The following is a 19433-nucleotide window of genomic DNA, read 5'->3' on the forward strand; positions in this document are numbered from 1 at the left end:
CACATCTGGTCTTGAGGGTTGTGAATTCGGACGAGACTTGTTTTGGTGCTGCGAAGCTCGTCCACCAATAACATCTTTTTGCATCCAGTCCCTTGAGGAGGAGAGACGTGGGTCATGTCCAGTGTGGCTTTTCCATCGGTGATGTCAAACTGGTCATTGGATTGTTGTACGTGTTGAATCTTGTCCATGACTTTGGAAGCAGTCAATTCTGCAGGGCTGCTAAACTCGATCCAAACAGGGGATTTCAAACCGTCGTGTTGTATGGAAAGTCTCAAGCGATCGTCTTCTTTGGGTTGACATTGTCGCTTGAGTGTGGTGAGCAAAGAATCCCACATCTCGGTGATGAACCCTTCTGCTTTCACTAACGGTACTTCGGACTTGAAATCTTTAAACTTCAGTTTGTATGTGTAAGCCGTAGTTCTAAATTTTCTAGAGGAGCGCTTTTCTGTCTCTCGAATGTCATAGTACTTTTCAGGGTTGACTAATGGGGGTGAACTTTGTTTAGAGGGTTTGGATTCTGGTTCACTCATGTCCTCTTCAAACTCACTGGCATGAATTTGTGCCAAGACTTCAGCCCTGGTACGAGGCGATAGATCACGTTTCTGCCTCTTACTTTCTTCTTCTTTCTTCTCAAATGAATAGGATCGTTTCATCTTGATAGCAAATAGTCAAATGACTAACGTTTAAACACCATGGGCTAATTTATAGTCATAGCAGACCAGAGTATATAAAAGGGTACGTGTCTTGTCCTTTCACTATTTATTTCACTCTCAAACCGAGCACAACGATGGAAGAGACTACACAAATCGAACATTTCATCAGAGCTTTGCGAGGGGTCATTAGAAAATTCTCTTCAGACCAGCCAACAGACTACTCTCCTTCCTTGCGAGATAAAAGTCAAGATACTTGCTATATCTGTCAGAAGAAAGGGCATTGGTCTTCAGAGTGTCCAGACCGTCAAAAAATAAAAAAAGGGGTTAGAAAAGACAGAAGTCAAGATACCTGTTATTATTGTCAAGAAAAAGGACATTGGTCTCCAGATTGCCCAAAAAAAAACAAACAAGAGGAGTCAGAAGAAGAGAGGGATTCTTCAGAAGAAGAGAGGGATTCTTCAGAGGAAGAAAGCAGATAAGTGAAGAAAAAGAAAGAGGAGAAGAAAAGAAGAAGGGAAGAAAGTGAGGAGGAAGAGGAGGAAAAGACTGTGACGGTGAAGAAATTAAAAAAAAACAGAGAGATTAAAAAAATGAGACAGAAGAAGTGTATGAACTTTTTAAAGTGCTCTGTTGTGAATTGTGAATTGGATTGTAAATATTTATAAAAGAATAAATTAGGTATAAAAAGGTAAGTGTCTTTGAGTTTTGATTTTAAAATAAGAACGTACACTCACACACTCATACACACGTACTATAGGGGTAAAATGTTGTTTTATTTTTGAGTTATTGACAATTGAAAGTCTATCTCTTTTCGAGAGAAGTGGGTGGCCCTGAAAATGGCCTTTTTTGGAGAAGGGGTGAGTTTAAGCAATCAACTTTAACTGTCTTAAGCCTTTGCCACGGCCAAGGCCTACTTCTGGACTGCGTACTGTTGATGATGATGATGATGATTTGGTTGAAATCACTAAGGGTGGCACGGTAGGCTTAGTCACAGGGTTGGAGTGTTTAGCTCGGGAAGGTCGTATTCTCTTCGGTCGTAATAAATAAGTCTGATACATTTGTTTCAGACTTCTTAACTCCGCTAAAATGTCTAACAATACCGTGACCGTTTGATTTTCACACCCTTGTTTCTTTGCTGCTGCTTCTTGTTGTTGTTGTTTTTTTCTTACCTCTTCTTCTTGCTGTTGTTGCTGTAGAAGAAAAGCTTGTTCCGCTTCCTATTGCTGTTGTATAAATTTCTCCAATTCTTCTTTCTGTCTCTGTCTAAAATTCTCCACGTACGATAATGAAGAAGGTGACGAAGGTTCCGGAACAAATTCTTGCGAGGTAAGAAAATCCACAAAATCCCAATTCACCTCTTCTGAAAGTAAGTCCGGGTTCCCTTGGGTGGTCTCCACTGCTGGTGCACCCCAATTTATCGTTTTCTGAGTTTCCGTCATGTTGAAAAACTGTCGCATGAATTGACTGCGCACAGTTGGTAACGAATCTATATAGGCCACGTGACGTCACAGACTACTCTCTTCGGATTGGATGCGGACTGACTGAATTTTGTAACGCGTGTTTGGATTGGTCAACGAACTCAGTTCGTTTCAATCTTTCTCTCCCTATAAATAAGCGCAGTTCACTGCATTGATTCACCTGTTCTCGGCGCCTCAACATGCGGACCGACGTACAATCTTCAACCCTTGTGTCTTCGATGATGTTCAGGACGGACATACCAATGTATGTCCGATCCAACTGGACAGTTATCCACAGGACAGACACCAGCCTGTGGATGCGAAGAGTCTATGTGGAGCGTCAAGGATGCCTCAAAAGAGTCTTAATCTATGGTCCTGCAGTCAGGCGCAGCCTAAGGACAAGAAGAAGATGTCACAGATGCCCTTTATGTTAAGGGCATATTAACATAAACCCAAAGGCCCTTTTCAGGGCCACTCCAATCTCTCGAAAAGAGATAGACTTTCAATTGCCTACCTTTTTTATATTTTTTATATTTTTTTTTTAAAAAAAATAGAGACCCCCTCCCTGTTTCAATTTTCACCTGTTCCATTTTCCATAGACCCATCAGGTCGGGACCTTATTAAAATAGGGTCCCGACCCTGTTCCATTTTCCCTTGACGCTAGACAGTCCCACGATTTATTCCCATGTTAAATTTCCATTGACGCTAGATTGTCCCAGGGGGGTTTTTAATGGTAAGTCCCATTGACGCTAGTTTATCCCTGTTCACTACTTACATCGAATCGATCCAAGGTATCTTGTATTTATGTTTGTGTAGTAGTATTCTCGAAGTGTGAAATACTCCATTACCTTGTGTAGTAATTTTCTCGCAATGTTAAAAATGCTCCATTAGCTTGTATAGTAATTTTCTCGCATTGTTAAAATGCTCCATTTGTTTGTATAGAAATTTTATCACAATGGAAAATGCTCCATTTGTTTGTTTAGTAGTTTTTCAATATAACTCTAGCACGGCTAAGTTTTATTTAGTAAGGCAAGAAATACAGAGGTTTCATTTACAGTGTAAAATTATCCGCACACTGTTGGGCCTTGCGCAAAATATTTGTACAATAATATTTAAAAATATTTCAACTCGATTATATTTTCAGAAGTAATAAAGTTACGAAAATAAGTGGTCCCGGCCTCGAGTGTATTTTGAGTAATAGGTGGCGGTTGGAAGTGCACGAACATGAATTTCTGGAAATGTATCGCTGTATTATTATATATTGTTCATTAAATAAAGGGCCGGTCAATTTGTCTGGTGACAAAAATGTTTTATGAATATAGGTAATTGGCATCCTCTGTTTTATATTGAAGTTACAATCATACTCTGATAAATTACTCATTGACGTTTACTGTCCTCATAAGGACTTGATCTTACATGTAACCACTGTCCGCCATAAGCCTAACATTCCTGATGATAAACACGTCACGTTTGAAATGGTTCCAGATAAGACGACGTTGCCTTGGTACAATAGACAGTCCTTCACCCCAAGTCTCACGACATTTCAGTGCAGAGAGACTCGGACAAGGTGGTGTACTGAACTGATCAACAAAAACAACACAGACCTAATCTTGCGCATAAAACAGCTGTACTTGGTACTTACCGCATGTTTCTTTCAACTTTACCACGGAGAGCTAAGAATCCAGCGATGCTTGTATGTGGCCTATTTATGGCGGCTATTCTGGTGGCACCATCTCTTGAACAGGTAGAGTTAACCTGACCAATCAACTTTGTCTCGATCGCATACTGATGAAAGTTAATTTTGGATATATTTAATTTTTAAACGGGGAATTTAGTATTATTGGTAGAATAGATCTCTCTCTCTCTCTCTCTCTCTCTCTCTCTCAAAATAGTCAGCCATTACTTACTTTCCCAAAAATGTTATTCAGCGAAATCGTACTGAATGTGCAACACAAAAAAGTGTGGGTGCCCGTTTTTTTGTTTGCTTGTTTTTTATAGGTAAATTAAAACTTGATACCTTAGCAAGTGTGTTTTACCAAATCACACTGTTTATAGATAGCCACACGTAGAATAAAGTTTTCAAATCCAATCGAAATATTTTGGGCACCTGAACATCTGTCTGCACATTGTAAGTTTGAATTCTGTTCTTAAACTCAACAAGAGATAATGGAACCAACTGCTTTGATTTTGAAAAGAAATTCGAATGACATAGGATGCTTATAAAGCTAAAAATTGACACCTTTTTCTTCTAATCCGGGCATTAAAGCTGTGTATTGATACCCTTTTCTTATAACATGTGCATTATTTCACACAAATCTTTGTTTGAATATTGACCCCACTCGGGGTTCTATTTCTTAAACCTACAAGTAACACTACAGTAATTCCCACCATCACCACCTTGCCCATTTCTTCCCAATAAACAATAATTTGTTTCTCGGACCTGTACAATGGTTTTCATTCCTTTCAAATAAGAATAAATGTATTGGAATTACGCTTTAATCTGTCCGTTATAAAGCTACAAATTTATCATTATCATTCGATGTACCTTATAAGGGCCAGTTAGAGTTAGTAGCGCTTGTATGTATATAAAGCTTTTAAATGCAGATAAATGATGGTAACGTGATGAACGTTTATATCAACCAAACAATCAATCAATCAATCGATCAATCAATCAATCAAGCAAGCAAGCAATGTGTGCGTGCGTGCGTGAGTGTATGTATGTATGTATGCATGTGTGTATGTATGTATGTATGTATGCATGTATGTATGTATGTGTGTATGTGCGTGCGTGCGTGCATGCATGTATGTATGTGTGTGTATGTATTTATATATGTATGTATGTATGCATGTGTGTGTATGTATGTATGTATGTACGGACGGACGGACTGATGGATGGATGGATCTTACTCATAGTATTATTACTAATCAACACATCCCTTCTGGATGACTTGCATCCATTACTATTTGAATTTTCTAGTGAGTAGTTCAAAACTGTTCAAGATAATTATATTATAGTACATTTGTGCGCTCTATGACAAGTTCGGATTATGAGCAAAGAAAAAACAGAACTTGACTGTAATATAAGAACTCAACTGAACTGTAATATAAGATAACTGATTACTCAATACCGTTCTGCCATTTGCCTGAAATCGGCATGGTATTTGACCTGACTTCAATTTGGTTTGCTCGAAGGTTCTTAACTCTTGCATTACTTGGCAACTTCTGTATGTCGAGAATGCTGCCGTTATGAATGTATACATTTTTATCCACGATTCATGACAGTACATATATTTGTGGAAGTACTAGTTGGCATTATATTCACAAGGAATTACAAAATATTTCTGAATACATCACTAGTTTTGTAATAAATATAGAAAAAACATCGGTATGCAAAGACCTCAAATTTAGCCTATTTTTGAATATAGCGAATATTTTAAAAGTTAATGAATTATTTTATTTTAACTTATGTTTGGGGTTCAAGCCAGTTTGCTGCGCATGAGAGGCTGTACATGGCGGCAAATATGGCTGGTTGAGGAAGAACCTGGGGGGTGGGGGGATGTAAGAACTACCGACCAAATGGGAAACTACTGGCATGCTTTCTCACATACCCACAGTGGACAGAGGTGAGATGACAGTGATCGCTAAAGGCGAGCGCTTTACACCACTCGGCAATCCGGAGTCCCGCATTGTTTTGTAATTCTTGATGTTTTGTTGCAGCTAGTTCACATTGTATATAACGTTGTGCCCAGAGTATTCCAAAACAGAGGGCAATAACTCTTGTAAAATTAATTGCACAAATCTGATATGTTAAAAATGTAAACATCAGACATGTTGAACATGAAAACATCAGACATATTGAACATGTAAACATATGACATGTTAAAACTGGAAAAACTGTTGATTGCCGAAACATATGATGAAGTAAATAATTGAATAAGATGGCAGCCCAAAAGACTGGCTTATGGTCGGGGCAAATGAAATTCAGACGTGACTGTTAAGAATTATCCTGTTTTCAACCCACCCCTCCAAAAATCAAGCAAAACATTAACAAATTTAAACGATTGCCTATTCCATAATAGAAAGATTGACCCAGCCATAAAGAATGGGTGAAGAACTTCATACAAACATTTCGAATATACGCATAGTATGTTTTCATAGATGAAATAAAATACAACCAAATTGGTAATAATACCGTTTTATTCCTGACAGGATCTATACAAACTTAATTTCCATCTTGATATATCCTAGGGTATGATGGAATTAACTAAACTTTATTTATTTATTTATTTATTGTTGTTTGTTTGTTATTTTAATCGATGCAGAATATCTAACATATTTTAAATGAGCAATATTGCGTTAAGCTGTCATCTTATACCATTTTGATAAAACCACGTGTCAAACCAAAAACCACGTGTCAAACCAAAAACCACGTGTCAGACCATTTCCCGATTCTTTAGATCCTGATTTACTAACATTAAGCATATTGATGAATTCAGTAAAATGATACCCAACAGCTGAATTCAGTAAAATGATACCCAACAGTTGAATTCAGTAAAATGATACCCAACAGCTGAATTCAGTAAAATGATACCCAACAGCTGAATTCAGTAAAATGATACCCAACAGTTGAATTCAGTAAAATGATACCCAACAGCTGAATTCAGTAAAATGATACCCAACAGCTGAATTCAGTAAAATGACACCCAACATCTGAATTCAGTAAAATGATACCCAACAGCTTAATTCAGTAAAATGATACCCAACAGTTGAATTCAGTAAAATGATACCCAACAGCTGAATTCAGTAAAATGATACCCAACAGCTGAATTCAGTAAAATGATACCCAACAGTTGAATTCAGTAAAATGATACCCAACAGTTGAATTCAGTAAAATGATAATTCAGTAAAATGATACCCAACAGTTGAATTCAGTAAAATGATACCCAACAGCTGAATTCAGTAAAATGATACCCAACAGTTGAATTCAGTAAAATGATACCCAACAGCTGAATTCAGTAAAATGATACCCAACAGTTGAATTCAGTAAAATGATACCCAACAGCTGAATTCAGTAAAATGATACCCAACAGCTGAATTCAGTAAAATGACACCCAACTTCTGAATTCAGTAAAATGATACCCAACAGCTGAATTCAGTAAAATGATACCCAACAGCTGAATTCAGTAAAATGATACCCAACAGCTGAATTCAGTAAAATGATACCCAACAGCTGAATTCAGTAAAATGATACCCAACAGTTGAATTCAGTAAAATGATACCCAACAGCTGAATTCAGTAAAATGACACCCAACATCTGAATTCAGTAAAATGATACCCAACAGTTGAATTCAGTAAAATGATACCCAACAGCTGAATTCAGTAAAATGATACCCAACAGTTGAATTCAGTAAAATGATACCCAACAGTTGAATTCAGTAAAATGATACCCAACAGCTGAATTCAGTAAAATGATACCCAACAGCTGAATTCAGTAAAATGATACCCAACAGTTGAATTCAATAAAATGATACCCAACAGGTGAATTCAGTAAAATGATACCCAGCAGTTGAATTCAGTAAAATGATACCCAGCAGTTGAATTCAGTAAAATGATACCCAACAGTTGAATTGCTGAATTCATTAAATGATACCAAACAGTTGAATGGATCAATTCAGTAAAATGATAACAAACAGATGAATTGATGAATTCAGTAAAATGATACCAAACAAATGAATTGATCAATTCAGTAAAATGATACCAAACAGATGAATGGATCAATTCAGTAAAATGATACCAAACAGGTGAATTGATCAATTTAGTAAAATGATACCAAACAGTTGAATTGATCAATTCAGTAAAATGATACCAAACAGTTGAATTGATCAATTCAGTCGAATGATACATAATCGCTGTATTGCACAATTTAGTCGAATGATACCCAACCGCTGTTTAGGTCAGTTCAGTCGAATTATATCGAATCGTCGTATTTCCCGTTCATTTGAATGATAGCGAATCGTTGTTTTGCTCAGTTTAGTTGAATGATACAAAATCGTTGATTTTTCATGCCGATGCATCACATAAGATTAAATATTTTCATTTCGCTCTTAATTTACATAAAACAAGAAACAAACACACACTCAACCCTTTTATTTTGGTAGCTTATAACGGGAGCTTGATAATATCTGTCTTAAAGCTAAACGTTCTAAAAATATTCGCATTTGATTTATAATTTAGAAACGGAGAAAAGACAAATATAACTGAATTTATTTCTTTGCCACAGGTGACCTGTAACATGAGCAGCCGTTTTGAATCCTGTACTGATGGCTTTTGCTGTGCCAGGGACGATTTCCAAATTCACATCATATACTGCAAGAAGATCGGATACGAGGGGGACCACTGTAGCACCCGTTCCTCCTCATTCGACTGCCCATGCCACGACGGACTTTACTGCAAGCCAAACATAGCGGGTCATTTGAATTCACTGTATGGAACATGTCGCAGGGATAAAGTCATCAACAACACGACTGCAGCAACCACCACAACAACTTCCAAATTAGGTGTCCCTTTTAACGTATGGAACAGCACCGACACGATGTCCAGCGATATTACGACAGGTGGCATTACATTTTCAATAAGCACGCACGAACAAGCTAGTGAACCATCCACACAAGATGGCCACGGTGAAACCGCTGGCAACACATCCCTGAACACGCAGAGCCCGATTGTTGGGTGATTGATTCGAATCCTAAAACTTACTTTTGTCAAGGGCCTTCTTTACAAAGTATGTTGAAAGCAAAAGTCAACGTCAGCTTGAGACATTTTTTAATTATTTTTATCTTAGTACGTCCGGTGGAGGTTGGACCTGCTATGCTGCTGATATTTACTATTGATTTGTACGAATATTTGTATCCAGTGTTCATTCTGTGGCATATTCAATATCACAAATGACGAGAAAGTGCGAGAGTTCATTTTTGTTCCATTGCTAAATGGCTACGAAATGAATTTGCCTGTATTAGCCCCGTGTTTCAAACACTTTATAGATTAGACCCAGATGATACACTGACAAGAACAACACTTGACATATGGCCTGGATCTGAAGGTTTTCTTGTACTATGTTTCCTTTATAAATGGCCTGGATCTGAAGGTTTTCTTGTACTATGTTTCCTTTATATATGGCCTGGATCTGAAGGTTTTCTTGTACTATGTTTCCTTTATATATGGCCTGGATCTGAAGGTTTTATTGTACTATGTTTCCTTTATATATGACCTGGATCTGAAGGTTTCCTTGTACTATATTTCCTTTATAAATGGCCTGGATCTGAAGGTTTTCTTGTACTATGTTTCCTTTATAAATGGCCTGGATCTGAAGGTTTCCTTGTACTATGTTTCCTTTATATGTGACTTGGAATTGAAGGTATTTTATTGCTATATTGCCTTTATATATGGCTTGGAGTTGAAGGTCTTTTATTATTATGTTGCCTTGGAGGTAAAGATTTGTTTTACTTTTGTTATTTGTATATATACCGTGTGTTTAACTTTATCCATGACTGTGGATTTGTTACGACTCTATGGTCTTAAACTAAGTAACAGAAAAGATCGAAAACCAAACGTTTTGTAAAATTCAACAAATAATTTATTTCCCTACTACACAAAGCGAAAATATTTTAAAGAAATGACATTATTGCAACGTAAATCCCAAACAATCCATAATGATCCTAAATGACCTATCACAAGTCCAAGTGTACAGGATTCCAAAAAAGAATTCCAGTGGTGTTTCGAATAAATGACAATATTGAACGTCCTAATGTGCCACTAGCCTATAATGTGCTGTTGGGCCAACAATCTGGATGTGTCACAATGATATCGTCTAAACTGTCCTTGAATGAATTCACGGTAATCCCAAACTGATGGTTTAGTCCGAAATATTACTGAGCACTTCTTAATTCCAGTGAACAATTTAAATAACAAATCATTCAAATAAAAGCAGAATCATAACAATATGACTGATTCTGCATCGGATGTTATGGTAGGAATGGATATTTTGAAGTAAACATCAAATATCAATAGCATAGCATGAAATCATGAGGTAAAGTCAATAATCAATACAGATTATATATATATATATATATATATATATATATATATATATATATATATATATATATATATATATATATATATATATATATATATATATATATATATATAACAGATTGTAAGGGTAACTTGTAGACAAAATATTACATGGATAACTTTTGTCCCTGACTGTAGATCGTATTCTACGAAAATGATCATTTGTAAACAACATGCGTTCAGGACCTTGGTTTGTCTCTTTGAACGTCTAACGTTAACCTGACTTTTGCCTTTTAAGTTTATAAATAAGTTGTTTACTGTTTTTTGAGTTAAAGGTCTTACCCTATTTACAAAAAAAGAATGTTCTAGAAGCAAACTTTTAACCCAGATCCTGGTCTTCATATTGTGTCTTGGGTTTTTATATAAGGCTGAAGTTGTAAACAAAATCGTAATTCCCATTCTAATATCAGTCATTGTGGAAGCACTGTTGGTTGTGTTGAGATATAATTTGAGACGAATTATTTCTTAAAATTATTCATTGGAATTAAAAACTGCTCATTGGCATTTAGGGTTAAACCATTACTTTGGGATTATTGTGAATTCATTCAAAGACATTCTGGATTATTACATTGTCATACAGCAAGACGACTGGTACCTCGGTAAGTTCAAGACTATTAGTACATCAGCACCTTTAGTACTGGAATTCACTCGAAACCTTCTATTCTTTTGGACTTGTGATAGAGCATTAAGGATTATCTGGAATTATTTCACAATAATGTAGGTTCCTCTTAAATTTTCACTTTGTGAATTAAAGAATTAAATTATTTGTTTATTTGTTACAAAACCTGCTGATTTTGTTTTTCTGTTACTTAATTTGAGACCATATAGTCGTAATACTGTGTTGCCGTTAAATGGTTTGTATTTGCTTGTACCCTGTTAGCTTTATGTTTGGATTGGAGCTGCAGGTCTGTTATTTCTATGTTGCCCTTATGCATGGCATGGAGTTAAAGGTCATTTATTACTTATGTATGGCCAGGAGTTGAAAGCCTGTATTACGTATGTATGGCCTGGAGCTGAAGGTCTTTTATTATTTATGGATGGCCTGGAGTTGAAGGTCTTTTATTACTTATGCATGGCCTGGAGTTGAAGGTCATTTATTACGTATGTATGGCCTGGAGTTGAAGGTCTTTTATTACTTATGTATGGCCTGGAGTTGAAGGTCTGTTATTACTTATGTATGGCATGGAGTTGAAGGTCATTTATTACTTATGTATGGCCTGGAGTTAAAGGTCATTTATTACTTATGTATGACCTGGAGCTGAAGGTCTTTTATTACTTATGGATGGCGTGGAGTTGAAGGTATTTTATTACTTGTGTATGGCCTGGAGTTGAAGGTCTTTTATTACTTATGGATGGCCTGGAGTTGAAGGTCTTTTATTACTTATGGATGGCATGGAGTTGAAGGTATTTTATTACTTGTGTATGGCGTGGAGTTGAAGGTCTTTTATTACTTATGTATGGCCTGGAGTTGAAGGTCATTTATTACTTATGTATGGCGTGGAGTTGAAGGTCTTTTATTACTTATGGATGGCCTGGAGTTGAAGGTCTTTTATTACTTATGTATGGCCTGGAGTTGAAGGTCTTTTATTACTTATGGATGGCCTGGAGTTGAAGGTCTTTTATTACTTATGGATGGTCTGGAGTTGAAGGTCTTTTATTACTTACGGATGGCGTGGAGTTGAAGGTCTTTTATTACTTATGGATGGCCTGGAGTTGAAGGTCTTTTATTACTTATGGATGGTCTGGAGTTGAAGGTCTTTTATTACTTATGGATGGCGTGGAGTTGAAGGTCTTTTATTACTTATGGATGGCCTGCAGTTGAAGGTCTTTTATTACTTATGGATGGCGTGGAGTTGAAGGTCTTTTATTACTTATAGATGGCGTGGAGTTGAAGGTCTTTTATTACTTATGGATGGCCTGGAGTTGAAGGTCTTTTATTACTTATAGATGGCGTGGAGTTGAAGGTCTTTTATTACTTATGGATGGTCTGGAGTTGAAGGTCTTTTATTACTTATGGATGGCGTGGAGTTGAAGGTCTTTTATTACTTATAGATGGCGTGGAGTTGAAGGTCTTTTATTACTTATGGATGGTCTGGAGTTGAAGGTCTTTTATTACTTATGGATGGCGTGGAGTTGAAGGTCTTTTATTACTTATAGATGGCGTGGAGTTGAAGGTCTTTTATTACTTATGGATGGCCTGGAGTTGAAGGTCTTTTATTACTTATGGATGGTCTGGAGTTGAAGGTCTTTTATTACTTATGGATGGCGTGGAGTTGAAGGTCTTTTATTACTTATGGATGGCGTGGAGTTGAAGGTCTTTTATTACTTATGGATGGCGTGGAGTTGAAGGTCTTTTATTACTTATGGATGGCGTGGAGTTGAAGGTCTTTTATTACTTATGGATGGCGTGGAGTTGAAGGTCTTTTATTACTGTTTTAGTTGTGTTGCATTTCAATATGCTTCATTTTTGTTTAGAGAGCAGCTTCGTTCTGGAAATTGTTCAAATAGTCATTATACATTTGAAATCATTTTTAATGTGAAATGTAAACGGTGAATTTAAACTTTGATTTAAATTTAGAATTTTCAATACCTGTAATTCTCTATCTCTATGAGTCATATACATTTGACTACCTTACTCTTCCTTCATCATATCAACAAAGAGCAATGTTTGAGAAATAACAATTATCAAATCTAGGGCAAAGACTGATCAATGATTAAGAACCTCTATCGGTTGTACATCCATGAACTCATTTCAAATTCTATCTTGTATTTCAGAACTAGGTGTGTAATTTTTGGTCACATCGAATATCACACCTTCTCCCCTTATTATACAATCTGCTTTCAGATGTAAATGATTTTAACTGCTTTTTTTGTGTTTGGCATTTATCTTGGATTCCAGTCCTTCCATTTGTACTGTGATTTGTAACGACCAGTATTTGATTGCTTTATTTCTTTTTTACGGTTTAGTCTCGTGATGATTAGTATTGCAAGTTATTCCACTTACTACAAAATTAAACAGGGTTTATTAAGACATCGATGAGCCCATGTAAAAACGCGAGATTCTTAATTTCATGTTTTGATTTGATTATATCCTATAAAAGCAATCATAGTTTAGCAGACTAAATTTATGTTAGAAAACATTATATCAGCTTTTGCGATAAATATATATTAAATATAAGATGTTGTGATTTCTCAGTCTTTCCGTTTTTTACACTGATCTGTATGTATTCTCCAAAATTTGAAAGCAGCCGAACTCAAGTTCAAAGTAAAATATTTTTCCGTTGTAAAAGTTAAACCACAATAGAAAAAAAGCCATGGTAATAAATGGATCCACTAAAAATTTAGTTCTTTTCCTTTTCATGATATCTTTGCGCAACCAATTACATACCTATTTGGAAATGTTTTTAGCTAGACCTAAAATTTTGCACTCGAATTTACCGAGACTGAGGGACATGACTCGAATTTACCGAGAGTGAGGGACATGGCACGAAATTTACCGAGACTGAGGGACATGACTCGAAATTAACTGAGACTGAGGGACATGACACTAAATTTACTGAGACTGAGGGACATGACACTAAATTTACTGAGACTGAGGGACATAACTCGAATTTACCGAGACTGAGGAACATGACACTAAATTTACTGAGACTGAGGGACATGGCTCGAAGTTACCGAGACTGAGGGACATGACACTAAATTTACTGAGACTCAGGGACATGACTCGAATTTACCGAGACTGAGGGACATGACTCGAAATTTACAGAGACTGAGGGACATGACACGAAATTTACAGAGACTGAGGGACATTATGCAATCCTTTAATCAATAAGATTTTTGTCGTTTTTTTGCGGAATTGTGTCAGAACATGTGCATATTTTTAAATTACCTTAATTGCTTGGTTTGACACAATAAAAAGAACTTTTTATAACTCCTATTTCGCTGTACCTTCCATCAGCCTTAGGTGGAATGTGAATAAAAATACCTCCTGAAATGACTTCGCAGAGTAACTAAAAATGTGGAGAGAAATTTCATGTTGCCAGAGCAACATGCTTTTAGTAACAATAAAATGTAATTATCTTTGTGAGCAAGCAAGAAGGCCAATACATCTTGACCAATACATCTTGCATATTTAACGTTCCATCAAGACTTGAATCACTCACGACTTATGTAAATTGCGATCACTGGCTGACACGTGTTAGATACAAAAGCAAAATAAGGAAGATATCTTAATTTGTCTTTAATGTCAAAAGTTTAAACTCTATATGTTATGTATTTCTTTTTATAAAAATATTTCTGCTCCAACTTCATCACTTAAGGACTGCAGAATGAAGACTTCTTAGACAATTTAAGCAACTGGCAGAGTCTGTCTGCTATACCATGCAGTTTTAGGCAACTCTCACAGTCTATCTGTTATACCACACCGTTTTCGGCAAATGGTGCAGTTTTTCTGTTATGCCATACAGCTTAAGGCAAATGGCAAAGTCTGTTTGCTATACCATACAGTTTAAGGCAAATGGCACAGTCTATCTGTTTAGCCATACAGTTTTAGGCAACTCTTACAGTCATTTTTATATACCATACAGTTTTAGGCAACGCTCACAGTCTACCTGTTATACCATACAGTTTTAGGCAATACTCAATGTCTACGTGTTATACCATACAGTTTAAGGCAAATGACACAGTCTATTTGTTATACCATACAGTTTAAGGCAACTGGTACAGTCTATCTGTTATACCATACAGTTTAAGGCAAATGACACAGTCGATCTGTTATATCTTACAGTTTAAGGCAAATGGCACAGTCTACCTGTTTAGCGATACAGTTTCAGGCAAATGGCACAGTCTATCTGTTATACCATACAGTTAAAGGCAAATGGCACATTCTGTATGTCATACCATACAGTTAAAGGCAAATGGCACAGTCTATATGTCATACCGTACAGTTTAAGGCAAATGGCTCAGTCTATCTGTTATACCATACAGTTTAAGGCAAATGGCACATTCTATCTATACTATATAGTTTAAGGCAAATGGCACAGTCTATCTGTTATACCATACAGTTTAAGGCAAATGGCACAGTCTATCTGATATACCATACATTTTAAGGCAAATGGCACAGTCTATATGTTATACCATACAGTTTAAGGCAAATGGCACAGTTTATATTTCATACCATACAGTTTAAGGCAAATGGCACAGTCTATATGTCATACCGTACAGTTTAAGGCAAATGGCTCAGTCTATCTGTTATACCATACAGTTTAAGGCAAATGGCACAGACTACATGTTATACCATACAGTTTAAGGCACATGGCACAGCCTATCTCTCATACCATACAGTTTAAGGCAAATGGCACATTCTATCTATACTATATAGTTTAAGGCAAATGGCAGTCTATCTGTCATCCTATACATTTTAAGGCAAATGGCACAGTCTGTCTGTCATACTATACACTTTAAGGCTAATGACACAGTCTGTCTGTCATATCATACACTTTAAGGCAAATGGCACAGTCTATCTGTTATACCTTACAGTTTAAGGCAAATGGCACAGTCTACCTGTTTAGAAATATAGTTTAAGGCAAATGGCACAGCCTATCTGTTATACCATACAGTTTAAGGCAATTGACACAGCTTATATGTCACACTATACAGTTTAAGGCTCATGGCACAATCTATATGTGATACCGTACAGTTTAAGGCAAATGGCAGTCTATCTGTCATACCATACAGTTTAAGGCAAATGGCACAGTCTGTCTGTCATATCATACACTTTAAGGCAAATGGCACAGTCTATCTGTTATACCTTACAGTTTAAGGCAAATGGCACAGTCTACCTGTTTAGCCATATAGTTTAAGGCAAATGGCACAGCCTATCTGTTATACCATACAGTTTAAGGTAATTGACACAGCTTATATGTCACACTATACAGTTTAAGGCTCATGGCACAATCTATATGTGATACCGTACAGTTTAAGGCAAATGGCAGTCTATCTGTCATACCATGCAGTTTAAGGCAAATGGCACAGTCTGTCTGTCATACTATACACTTTTAAGGCTAATGACACAGTCTGTCTGTCATATAAGACAGTTTAAGGCAAATGGCACAGTCTATCTGTTATACCTTACAGTTTAAGGCAAATGGCACAGCCTATCTTTATACCATACAGCTTAAGGCAAATGGCACAGTTTATATGTCATACTATACAGTTTGAGGCAAATGACACAGTCTGTCTGTCATACTATACAGTTTAAGGCTAATGGCACAGTCTATCTGTCATATCATACAGTTTAAGGCAAATGGCACAGTTTATCTGTTATATCATACAGTTTAAGATAAATGGCACAGTCTGTCTGTTATATCATATAGTTTAAGACAAATGGCACAGTCTATCTGTCATACCTTACAGTTTAAGGCAAATGGCACAGTCTATCTGTCATATCATACAGTTTAAGACAAATGGCACAGTCTGTCATACTATACAGTTTAAGGCTAATGGCACAGTCTGTCTGCCATACTCTAATGAACAATATGATATGCATGATCTCCATGAATTTTAATTTCCATTCGAAAAGTCTTGCAAATTCATGCCAAGATATGTCTCGCTGGAAATACGATATATCTTGAAAAAAAAAATAATTGCCAATCCACATCTAAAAACAGATATGTGATGATTAAGATACATTGAATCAGAGTGTATTTATATGCTTCGTTATATTTTACTCTGTATTACTGGTCACGTGCTTTTGTGTTCTATGGGATTAACTTCAGAATCATATTTTCTGCTGGAAATACGGAGATATATGCGATTTCTGTGACATCACATCCAGCACGTCCAAATACTATTACTGCCAATGTCGGTCTGGCTTGACATGCAGCAAACGGAACCAACAGGGATAGTATTTTTGTACAACCAGTATCACTGTAATAACTTTGTAATTAAGAGAGTGAGAAGCTTTTAGAATAAATTAATAATATCATTCCCACCATAATGTTTCCATCTACAGTCACAATCAGTTTGGTTTTTGCTACACCAGAGATGAATATTTAAGAGATAAAACAGAAATACCGCTCACGTATGAAGCTTGTTTCACTTACAAAAGACATCTGACGTACAATTTAAATCAAAATCACGATTCATTTAAAAGATCACTTTCCTTCAAGTCCTGCAAAAAATCACTATCCTTCAAATATATTGAGCCATCAGTCTGAACACTAAGAGACTGATAAAGTCCGAGAGACTGATAAAGTCTCTTTCTCTGACCATTTGATCTTTCACGATTTTCCCTTGGAATAAAACCAATTAAAGTATCTGGTAAGTGCCCTTCGTGATAGCAAAACAAACCAAAATAGCAGGTAAAACTATCTATACTTAGTCAACGTCTGATACGAACAGGCAGGAAACTTATTGTCCAAACAGCTAAGGATTGGTGAAGAGATTGAATGCTTGGGCCAAAGTAAAATGCCTCTGCGTGATAGCGTAGAAAGACATTCTACTAAATATAGATTAAGCTCCCAAAACGATATGAGTACCTGACTTACTATTGCTGTAAATGTCATGTTAAGTAGTAAAGCATTCATTCAATAACTCCAAGGAATAATTGTTTTAAATGTTTTCAGGACCTGCCTGCAACATGACGAATAGGTTCAACAACACGTGTCCTCCAGGCTTTTGCTGTTGCCAGAATGACTTCTTGCAAGATGGAATTTACTGCAGACGATTAGGGTTGCAAAATGATACATGTAGTGTGAACTCGGATGACACGTCATATTGCCCGTGCAGCGCTCCCTTCATCTGTCGACCCAACCTCATGACAGCCACATTTGTATCCACCTACGGAAAATGTACCAAACCAGAACATATGCCCTCTGTGATTGGTTAATACAAATTTGCTACTGAAGTTGATTTAACTGGAATACAATTAACCATTACAAAATAATCCATGACTGTGATATTTATTTGCTATATTTGTTAACCAGGAAAGGGAAACCCACAAAGTATTTACATCCTTTAGAGTGATTTAAGACGGTTTATAGTGATTTGGGACTGCATAGGGTTAAGCAGCAGAGAGGGTGAACAGACCAAACTACCCGAGCAAAACCTTTGTGTTAGACCAAAAAAAAATCCGTGCTCGTTCATATAGGTCATACCACGTCTACGATTATTGTTTGTCCCAAACAAGATTGTAGACGAACCCTCTCTGCTGCTATTCATGTTGCAAAAGAAATTTTTACCACCATATCAAGTTTGATGAATATTTCTCAACGCGTTCTCCTCATCTGTTTCATCTTTATTTGTTCTATGTTTCAAGTAATATTCAAGTCCTGATGGTGGTTTTGGATTTATGTTCTTTCTTTTTCTGCAATAGTTCATCAAACTTCTGTATCGATCTCCACCGCAATTTTTGCAAATCTGATATAATCCTTTAACGCCGTTGCTACATCCAACACAACTTCGTGGACCAGCATGAGGATTTTTCTTTATAAGATAATTATGTTTTTTACAATATTCTCCACGACACCTTTTGTTGCATTTATTTGTTGTTCCTTGAATTAACCACGCACAGTTGTTCATTATATTAATGCTATCTGTTTAATTAAATTTAATTTTATCATCCAAATATTTTATCAAGACCCACACGATATCTTGTTCTAGGATCATGTAAATTTATTGTTATAAATCCATGCGGAGTAGCTTGCGCTCGTGAAAAGAAATTTCTAATTTAATTATATCCATGTCACCGCTGCACCAAGTTTGATGAATATTTCGCAGCGTGTGTGTGTCTACGCCATTAAACACAACTAAAATATTACAACTGTCCCTGATTACTTTTGGTATTTGTGTATATCGTTGAGTAACATAGATAACATCTGTATTTTTATGTCTGCGCGAGAAAATATCCTGGCTGGATTTGATTGTTTATCCAGCATCACATCATCATATACAACTAAATTATTAATAAATCCGTCTAAAACATCAACGGACGGTGCTTCATCAATATCTGTTATAAACTCTATAACATCATTATCTTCGTCCAGTAATCTTGCATTTTCGTTAAAATATTTTAATACTTCATAACATCGTTGATCATCAGCGGATGGTGCTACCAAATACAACTTATCCCATTTCAACCATCTCATTATCAGATTAAGTAATAGCTGCATCTTACCCGATCCAGATGGTC

The 19433-nt window shown here is 36.3% G+C and overlaps 1 protein-coding gene across 1 annotated transcript; it reads left to right on the forward strand.

The window, feature by feature from the left end:
- The first annotated feature begins 3610 nt into the window (after positions 1 to 3610).
- LOC149785964 (uncharacterized) lies at positions 3611 to 18355 on the forward strand. Its single transcript, XM_089978131.1, has 3 exons — positions 3611 to 3854; positions 8391 to 8724; positions 17869 to 18355. The coding sequence occupies exons 1-3, from the start codon at positions 3756 to 3758 to the stop codon at positions 18129 to 18131; spliced, it is 696 nt and encodes a 231-aa protein (XP_089834257.1). The 5' UTR covers positions 3611 to 3755; the 3' UTR covers positions 18132 to 18355.
- The last annotated feature ends 1078 nt before the right edge of the window (positions 18356 to 19433 follow it).

This window comes from Sinohyriopsis cumingii, chromosome 12, assembly GCF_028554795.1.
Source record: "Sinohyriopsis cumingii isolate HCF-2022 chromosome 12, ASM2855479v2, whole genome shotgun sequence".
Taxonomy (NCBI): domain Eukaryota; kingdom Metazoa; phylum Mollusca; class Bivalvia; order Unionida; family Unionidae; genus Sinohyriopsis; species Sinohyriopsis cumingii.